The 10,989-nt window shown below is 33.2% G+C and overlaps 1 protein-coding gene across 4 annotated transcripts in view; it reads right to left on the bottom strand.

Moving 5' to 3' along the window:
* LOC106463241 (RNA binding protein fox-1 homolog 2-like) overlaps window positions 1-10,989 on the bottom strand; it is a 106,048-nt gene that overhangs the window by 25,307 nt on the left and 69,752 nt on the right. For all 4 annotated transcript variants that reach the window (XM_022390687.1, XM_022390686.1, XM_022390688.1 and 1 more), the window contains 2 exons: window positions 1,769-1,933; window positions 1,435-1,488 (listed from right to left, as the gene is read on the bottom strand). In XM_022390687.1, the coding sequence (XP_022246395.1) occupies window positions 1,435-1,488; window positions 1,769-1,933 (219 nt within the window). The remainder of the gene's footprint in view (window positions 1-1,434; window positions 1,489-1,768; window positions 1,934-10,989) is intronic.

Raw genomic sequence — 10,989 nt, 5'->3', positions numbered from 1 at the left:
TTAGGTGTCTATTTACTTGTGACCACTCAGTGTATATATATATATATATCTTTCAAAAACAATTTCACACCTTTTATACCTTACAATGTCCACAGTTTAAATAACATTTTTTAAATTGGACAAAAATTAGGTAATGAATTACATAAAAAATTACAAGTGAACAACTGAAACATGCAGGTTCCATTATAACCATATACCGCATAAAAAAATATAAAAATCCCAATATTTGTAACTCTGTTTAACAAATTACTTTCATCAACTATTATGAAAACTACAGCACGCTTGTAAGCTATCTAACCAGTTAAGTAGTTTATGATGTTAAAAGAGTTTTTTTTTTATAAAATTCACAATCCTAATTCATATTGGTATCTCATAACCATAACTATGAGATTCCATGCCCAGGACCTTCTCCAGTAATTTCTAGTACTGACTTCTGCATACAAGCACAGCAATACATGACATTACCTTAACATTAAAAATTAGGCTAGAGAACAGCTTAAAAAGCAAATGTTTTTTATTGATTTCAGGTAAGAAGTTATAATCAAGATAAATAGGAAAACAGAATTTTCTTAGTAATAAAAATTGACGCAACTTAAGAATGACAGTATAAACCTAGCAAGGGCCTATAGGCCTAGGATTTGATTTATGAATTTTCATTTATAAAAATCTGGGAACTCGTATCAATTATACCTGGAATTCTTTAATAGTATTAAAAACCCAGAAACGCTAGTTTGAAAGCTGTATCTTTTCTTCAAATTGACTAAGATCAGAAAAAAAATAATAAATTATTTATATATAAAAGACAATCTTAATATCAAAACCCTGCATAATGCTTTTATTATGTCTCTTTGTAGGTTTAAAGATGTTTTAATTACAAAACTTCTAAAGAGAAATTTTGTAGTTTTCAACTGATAAATTCTTTGTACTCAGTGCTCTGCAGTGCATTATACAAAGTACCATACCTTCCCAGTCACATTTTATCAAACTTGGCAATCTTTCCACTTTCCTTTCAGGTGTAATAGTATTCTCGAAAGAATGAAAAATTGAAGATGTTTAGTGCATCAATAATTAATTTTTGTGCCTTTAAAACAGTATTCAAAATTAAAGGCAACCTTTAATATGTTTATATATTTCTTTTTTCTACAAGCTATTATTAATTTACAAAAATAACACTGTTCTTGTTAATCTAAAATGTAAATTTGATGAATGGAAAAAATGAAAAACTTTCTCTAAATTTTATTTTCTATGTCTATTAAATTTGTTTTGCAATTTTTCCTTTCAAAACAAAATAGAATCATACATTATTTCAACTTTATAATCTATTTACAAAACAAAAAACTGTACGGAAAAGTCTGATGATGTTCATGTAATATTTCTGATTCACTCTGAATGCAATGATTAGCTTAACTTATTATAAAAAACTACGATGCTTACCTTTGAGCCTCGTTCATTAAAAATAATTTCAACGTCTAGTATTGGACCAAATTGCTGAAAAAAAAAAGCACAAAAAATATTATTTTTGAAAGATTTTAATACCTCAAACTTGTGTAAAATTTTATCAGCATTCAAAAAATATATTGTAAATGAATTCCAATTATATAAACACTTAAAATCAAGATAAAAAGATTACCTATTTAACCAACTCAAAAGTAATTAAACTTGTTCTATCACTTATAAAAAAAATAAGCACAAAGAACAATTCATAAGTCACATCCTAAAATGACTTACTCGCTATGTACCAATGCTATACTATCTAGAATAAACTTACTCCAAACAATTGCCTGAGATCAGAATCCCTGAATCGGAATGGGATGTTACTGATATGAAGGCGTTTTGGCTGGTTGGACTTGGAAGTATCTATCCCATTTGTTGTTGTTTGGGTGGCTGCTTTTCCTTGGCTCCCTGATGAAAATTCTAATTCTAAATCTGTTTGCTGTCAAATCAATAAACAAGGTGTCAAATTCATCAACCCAGCATATTTTAAGTAGGTAGCTAAAAATTTGTAAAATTAATTTTGAAAGACAAAAGTCAACTACTAACTTTATTTTCTTAAGGACTCAATTAAAATGTAAAAGTTATACTATTTATCACCCTTTGGACAAGACATCTGTTCACTGAAAACATATCCATGTACTACACAGAATTTGCAAATTAAATGCTTTACTTAAAACTGATATGATATAAAAACCTGGCACCTGCATGCAAATGGAAAATAACTTCAGTCTATGTTCTGAAACTCAATCTGACAGTAGCTAAAAGTTAGATAAAATCAAGAAGTAAAAAGATTGTGAAAAATTATACTTTGTACAATTTCATATACCTGTATGTGGAATATTAGTCCAGAAAACCAGATATTGAATCCTTGACTCAATTTCAAATAACTTAATTCTGAACTTATTTTGTGAATGGTCAACACCTTTGATCAATGTAACAGTGGATCTAGACAAAGGTTATAATAACCACTAAATCTAACTCTAGGGTGATGGTCATCTAATAAAGCAAATTTTGTTATAATCTACAAATGTTACAAAAACAAAAAATATCACAAAAACAGCACACTAATAAAGTAATATATATATATTACAATAACTGTTAATATAACTATTCTTATGAGACACTCAGGATACCATAGCAACTTGGTGCCCAATGTTCAATTCTTGATTTAAAGTTCATATGCAGAAATATCTTATGCAAATATATTATACACACTTGAGCATACTTAAATTATTGTACTATTTAAATTGGTAATTTTATTATGTTTAATTTCATCCAACTGATCTTTGTACAAGAAATTTAACTGAAAGTGTGTACCACAAATTGATCAAATTTAGCCTATTCTTCTACAGCTTCTTTCAGTACAACTAAAAGTACATATTAAATTAAACAACGAGTGAGGCTTACAATATATTACTAAAAGCTTACAGGATTTTTTTTAGACATTTAAACTATACTTAAATTCTTAGAGGTAGCTTTTTTTACAAATATCTTTATTTTATTCTCAACAGCCAAATGCATCCCATTGTTTATAACTAGCAGGTTAGCTTTCGGCTCCCATACTAGCACATTCTCGAGACAAAATATTCCATTTGTTGATGAAAATAATTTATTTAAGTTTAAATGTTACACGTGCAAGTACAGTATGAAAATTAATGTAAATATGTTTTGCAAAGATAATTTAAATACAGTTGAAGATACATATTTCTTACATAAAAAAAAAGAACAACAGAGCGGAATAAGCCAGTGAGGTTTAGTAAAGGTTTAAGAGATCATATTAGGGATAAACATAATAAATTCAAGAAATTTAAACTTATTGGAAATAATAAGGACTTGGAGGACTATAGAAAATCAAGAGAGCTGGTTAAAAAAGAAAAAAACTGTATATGAAAAAGGGTTGAATGAAAGAGTTAAATCAAACAATAAAGGATTCTTTAGGTATATGATGGGTAAGCAAAATGGTAGGATGGAGATTGGGTCACTTAAAAATGATAGTGGGGATTGATCTCGCATGATTATGAGATGGTAAACTTATTAAATTATATGTTCTCTTCAGTTCTCAACCAGAGCACTTAATGTATGGGAAAAATATTGATGTAAAAGATATTTTAAGTTCTGAAATTGTAAGAATAAAGTTGGAAAACCTCAAGATTGATAAATCCCCTGGATGAGTTTTAAAGGAACTTGAAGATTTTATTTGTGAACCACTAGCTAATATTTTTTATAGGTCAATGAATAGTGGAAGAGTATTAGAAGACTGTAAGTTGGCTAATGTTAGTCCAATATTTAAAGGAGGTGATAAACATTGTCCAGGCAATTATAGGCCAGTTAGTCTTACATCAGCAGTTGGAAAGGTTTTGGAGAATGTGATTAAAGACACATTGCAGAGTCACTTAAAGCTGTTTGATATCGCGTCAAAGAGCCAGCATGGTTTCATTAAGGGAAAGTCTTGTTTAACAAATCTTCTGACATTCTTTGAGGATGTCACTGCAAGAGTTGATGAAGGAAATACTGTGGATTTGGTTTACCTTGATTTTCAGAAAGCATTTGATAAGGTGCCTCATAAAAGACTTGTAACAAAAATTAAATCTATGGGTGTGGGGGAAATATTATTAAATTGGATAGAAAATTGGCTGGAGAGTAGAAAGCAGAGAGTAGTAATAAATGGAATTAGATCTCACTGGATCACAGTTACAAGAAGTGTGCCTCAGGGCTCTGTGCTGGTCCTCTGCTGTTTATGATATATTTTAATGACATTGACTCTCGATTGACTAACACAATTTTGAAGTTTGCAGATGACATTATGATTTTTGGGGTGGCTAATTGTATCAAAGATACAGATCATTTGATGCATCGGGGTGAATAGATGACAGATGCTGTAAGGTGGTGCATGTGGGTTTTCACAATTCAAATTATTGTTACAATATAAATAGGAATACATTAAATACTGTGGTTGAAGAAAATTATCTTGGTGTTGTGATTGAAAAATCACTTGAGTCATCTAAGCAGTGTATTGTAGCTAGCAATAGGGCTAATAGGATTTTGGGTGGCATCTATAGAAATATTGAATACAACACAAGGGATATTATTGTTTCACTGTATAGATCACTTGAAAGGCCTAGTTTAGAGTGGTGTGTACAGTTTTGGGATCTCTTCCTCAAGAAGGGCATTGAATTGTCGAAGAAGCTTCAGAGAAGAGCCACTAGGATAGTGGGATTGTCCTATGAGGAGAGACTAAAATCTCTAAACTTGTTTTCTCTAAAGAGGAGAAGGGTCAGAGGGGATTTGATTGAAGTGTTTAAGATTATTAAGGGTATTGATAATATAGGTCCATCAAACTTTTGTGTGTTTAGCTGTGAAAACAATCAGACAAGGGGGCATAAATTCAAATTTTAGTTCACGAAAAGATTGGTTGAATACATGATTAATAAGGGGTGGTTATAGTTGGGAGATGGAAGGGACATCTTTGATGGGGTAATAAGCTCCTTGTTGTCCCTTTAAAATTTTATGAACAAATGCTTTTAAATTAATTTAAAGTATAACCAATGCTGATTTCGTTTTGGAACAAAGAATCGGTGTAATATTTATTAAACTGAATTTGCCCATGATTTTGAAGTAATTCAACATAGATTGGGTTCCACAGTGGTTAGTATCGGTTTAGAAAACTAATCAATAATAATTGTTGTAACTTGAGAAATGAGTGAAAATATTTTTAAATGTTTATATTAATTCAATATTATGAGTCTACAAATACTTATTTACTCGTTATAGTGATTCTTTTAAAGGGAAACTCCACCTGTAACACATCTTTACTGTATGGGAGGTATTGCTTAGTCACGTCTCCTGTTTTAAGGAACATAATTATGTAATAATAACCATAAAACGAAATAACAAATGTGGGACTATTTACTGTCGCGTGTTCCATGGATAACACACCAACAAATGTTAGTTTGCGCTACGGCTCGTGATGTACAAAAACTGATAGCCTACTTACCTATTCCTCTGCGTATGAGTTTAGAAGTGAGGAGAAGCGGTGTTGTTCACCAATCAACAAAATAAAACTACTTAGAATTACGTGCAACAGTACAACTTTGTCATACTGAATCTTACAACGAATAAAACAAATTTAAAGTGAGATCGTTAAAATCAGCCACAATTACCTTATAAAAACCAAAAATGGGTCACCCTAGTGCGCTATCAATAAAAGGTTCATTCAAACCACGGAACAAAAACAAATAAATGTGATTACAATTAACAGCTTTGTTTTAAGTTTAATTAACAAAGTGAATCAGTACAAAATCTGTTTAAAAGCTGATAGACGAACAAAAATAAAAACGAAAACCCTGATGATGACCTAGATTCACCTAGATCGCTAGAAAGAGATTGAAAACTGATAAGCAAACAAGAACACTGAATAGGGGAGTTAAATGCAAGATAAGAAAGAAAAATGGTTCACCGTGAAGCCAGAAACAAGAAAGCAGTGGATGGTTGGTTTATGCAAAATAAGCAGATAAAGTCAGTCTGACCGGGTGAGAGTTAATTTTTGCTATAATAAACAGCAGACATACTGTACTTCAGTTTCCATTATTTATTACAGAATTATTTGTAACTTATTTTTGATTTTACCGAGAAAATGTTTGATAAATTAAACTGAAAATATTTTACACGCAAACTGTATGACATAGCTACGTGTACTTGATTTAATTTTTAATAATAAGCCACTACTACAACAAATATTAAACACAGAAGAGGTTCTGAAGAATCGCGCAGAATTTGTAATTTTCTCTACAGAAACCTACTTAACAAGCAATTTCACTTGAGTGCTTTTGCTTAACCGTTCTCAGCCATTTAAATCTAGGACGTTATTGCATTTCCTGGAAATTTGTCAGAATACATGATCTATTGAAAGGTGTAGGGCAATCCTGAATGAAGTACTTATGAAGAAACAGCGACTTTTATAGTGTTATTAGGAGCGATTTTTCGTAAATGAAAAATTGAGGTAAATGAAGATTTATCTTTGATAAAGGTGACGTCGCAAATAAATGCTCCAAGCGATGAGCAACATCTACGTAGCGATGTGTATCTATTTTCAAGGAGGTTCTAGAAAAGGTCCCGGGTCACGAAAAGAGGAAGAAAGATGGCGGAGAATCAATAAACAACGTTGGTGAGCTGCTCATGTTGAACTTGGCTTGACCGATGACCATAACCAAATGGTAATCGACTGAGGCACTGTGTAACTTTTACCTGCAGGGAGGCCAAGGGGCTGAGCCACTTGATATGTCGCTGCCCGCCCAAAGATAATACCGTCCATTATTCCAATTTTCAATTTAGAAATATATTTTAGTACTTGTTTCAATTATATGCCCCCCTCCACACACACACAAACACATTTAAGAAGAGGTGAAACCGGGAATGTTTGAAACCGGGACTGTTTCTTTCCTTTACAGCTTTCGATGTTTCCAACTGTTTGTTTTGTTTTGTAATTAAGCACAAAGCTACCCAATGGGCTATCTGTGCTCTGCCCACCACGGGTATCGAAACCCGGTTTCTAGTGTTGTAAGTCCACAGACATACCGTGTGCCACTGGGGGGGGGGGGGCGTTTCCAACTGTAGGAAAAAGATCGGCAAAACTCGTCGTACCCATCGCTGTAATTTGCGATGATTTGCGAATTTTCGAAGATCCTACCCACTTAGCAAATTACTGCAAATTTCTCTGGTCAGGTCAGAAACCGTTTGATAAAATGTCTGCAAATTTTATCGCAGATTTGGTTTGTCTCTGATCTTATAATTCTGCAACACAAAGTGAAGTATATAGTTACAGAGATGAGTCTCAAGAAGCAATCGTTCTTTACAATTTTACGTCACAGCAGGGAGGTTGAAGGGAAAATGACGAGCCCCCCCAGAATTCGCCTTATACAAACGAAAATATTAAAATATAGTTTCGGATTTTTTAAACTACTTTAGAAGTCATGTATCGATTGAATAAAAAAAGACATTATTTTTCTACAAAAAAACCGTAACGAAATTATATTAAATTTCACAAGCCTTGCTAATGTGAAACGCATCAAAAGAGCTACGCTACCAGAAAATAATGCTGAAACCGAAAATACAGAAAAAAGAAAATATTTCTAACAAATAACCCATAAGGAAAGCAGTTCTATATACTCGGCTATTCAGCCATATTATCAGAAGACTGGTCAACAAATTAAATATATTGTTCAAGTTAGTACTATGATTAACAAAACTTTACAGTAAAACAAAATAAGGCCCGGCATGGCCAGGTGGATAAGGCGCTCGACTCGCAATCTGAGGGTCGCGGGTTCGAAAACATGCTCGCCCTTTCAGCCGTGGGGGCATTATAATGTGACGGTCAATCCCACTATTCGTTGGTAAAAGAGTAGCCCAAGAGTTGGCGGTGGGTGGTGATGACTAGTTGCCTTCCCTCTAGTCTTACAAAAAACAAACAAAACAAAATAAATCGTATATTAATAGTGCATTGTTCAAACGAGGAGACTGAATCTCGAATTTTAGTTTTATACGCTCTGAAGCTTGCCGCTGAGCCACTGGGGTAGGGACAGAAATGGTCAATTATGATACAACCTCCTGATGAAATCGATAGTAGCCCTTGAGACAAATGCTCTTTAGTGATCAATTCAACGTTTTGAACTTTTTAAACAATAATAAAAAAGGTACAAAATGGAAAAAAATAATAGAGCCATATAAAGTAAACGTTAACGTATAATATAGTGGAAGCCAGTTCAACTACAGGTTGTTTGTTTTTTATAATAGAAAAAATACTATACCATTACTACTACAGCAGTCTTACCTTGGTTAATACAGGTGAAACGTTGATATCTGTACCCGTTTTTGTTTTTATCCTATCCACATTTTAGATGTTTTATACTCTATTGATTAAGTAAACAAAAGCACTGTAAAATGTAATAGGGTATAATAAAGAGTTTATGAGTAGAAACGACGAGTATAATTCATACTCTTCAAGGAGATACAGCTGTGGCACAGGGTCTTTAAATAACAGTCTGGAGTGGGAGAAAAGTCATCTACTTTACGTTTTAAAATACTTGTAAAAATCAATGTTTTATTTACTAAACCATGAAATTCAAGAACAAGAGTGAGAAGGCTAAAAACTGGCGGCTAAATACAAAATGAATAGAAACATTATATCGCAGCATGCTTGATTTCTTGTAAGTATCAGTCAGTTTATGTTTGGCCTGATTACATATCCGTTCCCTAACTTAAAACTGTTAACTATTGGGGGCAACAACCAATCAGCAGCACATACACGGCAACCCTTACCCGAATATCACGGACTCGAACCATGAATATTCAATCTACAATAAATACAAGATCCATACTCTCATATTACATATGTCACTAGAAACACAAATAATGGGCATGTGTGTCGGCATGATGATGAGCCCTGTAATAGATGAAAGGCCTTGTCGGCACTGGATATGGGCAGATGTACTGTGGTTGACATATTATAACATTCCACTTTGCTTTCGCTCATATTATACTGTCTGTTCATATCAAGGTGAAACTTAATATTGAGGATTATTAGGAACAAATCCCTTTATAAAATATTCTAGAAATACATATATGACCCAGTTCGCATTGAAGTTATTCGAAAAATCACGCAAAATTATTTAAAACATAAATATTACTGCTGTAAATCAGTCAAGCTTGTGAATTAATTAATATCGTTACACTGCCACAGCAATTCAAAGATATATGTAGCACAGCATCGTAAATATTCCAAACAACCAAATGCCGGGGTGTGATCAATTTTAAAAGCGCACGTTTTAATTAGAAAATTGGTGCATTTTCTAAGTAAAGAAAACCCTAGGCCTAAGATCTCAGTCGTTAATTTTCCCATTGGCAACAGTTTTATGACTTGCGATATTCAACAACAAAATAAATTACTGATAGTTAACTTCGCAACAAAACGTTTTCTGTCCGAACGACCTCGGTTAAATGATTACTCTTACTGATAAAACTCTCGTCTATCCAATGATCACATACATTGGTTCAAAAGCACCCGCTACTTCCAGTTACCATAACAACAGAAGGAAGTTAATTGCACTCACACGAGATTAGTCTTCTACATAAAGAACACATACGCGGTTAGACTTAGTACCAGTCGACTGAGTGCTGTTTTTTCGAGGTAGGGAGTATTATCATCAAGAACCAAAGAATCACTGCTTTAAGAAATTGTAAAAGTCTAAAGGAAGAACGTCAGATATTTTTATCAGTTTTCTAAGATAACTTATGGTATAACCACAATAAAAAAAAAATCACCGTGGTGACAGTTTGTTTTGTATATTCGCAAATGTTCTCTGTGCTAGATGTCCCTAAATTTGAAATGATAGAATAGAGGGAAGGTAGCTGGTCAATACACCGCTCGCCAAATGTTGGGCTATTCTAATCATGGTGGGGTTTCACCATCACTCTTATAACGCGTTCCAGGCTACAACTTGCGGAGCGCTGTTTGGCAGCAACAAGATATGAACCATGGACCCTCGGATTCACAGTCCAGCGCGTCGCACTCTGCTATGACAGACTTCATAACACTGAACAAATTATTAGCGAGGGCAGATAAAACCTCTGAACATCCGTAAAGATGACTCTAATATGTGTTTGGTTAATTCAGTAAACGTTTAGCCTAAATTAGTTTTTCTGCTTTAATTGGCAGAGTCCGAAATTCGAGTCGTTTAGTCAGTATTGGCCAGCTAGGAGGCTCACGAGACTACCAGGACAGCAAATAATAATAGTAATCTAATCAGCCACGTTGGACCGATTAGAATCTTGAGCAATTTTCCTATTTTACCTTGTCATCAAACGTGCATTTCTAAAGTTTTACCCTCAAACCATAGTTGTATTTTCGACTCATGAAAAACTTTACCTTACTTCAATCTCCCAATGGAGCCTCTAGCTTCCTGGGGATCCCTGGTCTATCATTAAACATTATGGAAAATCCCTACGACGTCTGAAATGAAAAGGAGGTTCTTGGAACATATGAATGTTCCTTACCTTTTGGTCATTATTAAAATAATAATCTCAAGTAACATTATTTTTGGTATGTGTTTATTTGGATTAATATAAAGATTATGTGCATTCCAAGAGTGATATAATCAGAAACTGTTGTTTTCAATGAAAGAGTTTTGTTTAATGTTACATTCATATCTATTTGTCTTTCTTTAAAAAATTCACATCTCCAGTTGATAAAATGGAAATAAAATAAAACTACATGTTCTTGGAGTGGACCAGTTAAACCTGGTAAAGATCAGTTAGAATCCCTGGAGGACCGGTTAGAAATTTTGTACCCTTATAGGCAGAGTACAAATTTAGAACTAGATGCGAAGTACACTAAATTATTCACAAAATAAAGTTTCCACATAACGTTCAGAAAAAATAAATTGGTTACATGAAGAACATGATAAATGTATCACTCAAACCAGTTTCTATTATTAAAATAAA

This window comes from Limulus polyphemus, unplaced genomic scaffold (genome assembly GCF_000517525.1).
Source record: "Limulus polyphemus unplaced genomic scaffold, Limulus_polyphemus-2.1.2 Scaffold1357, whole genome shotgun sequence".
NCBI classification, from domain to species: Eukaryota; Metazoa; Arthropoda; class Merostomata; order Xiphosura; family Limulidae; genus Limulus; species Limulus polyphemus.
The sequence above is the reverse complement of the archived record's forward strand: the minus strand, read 5'-3'. Positions and strand labels throughout refer to the sequence as shown.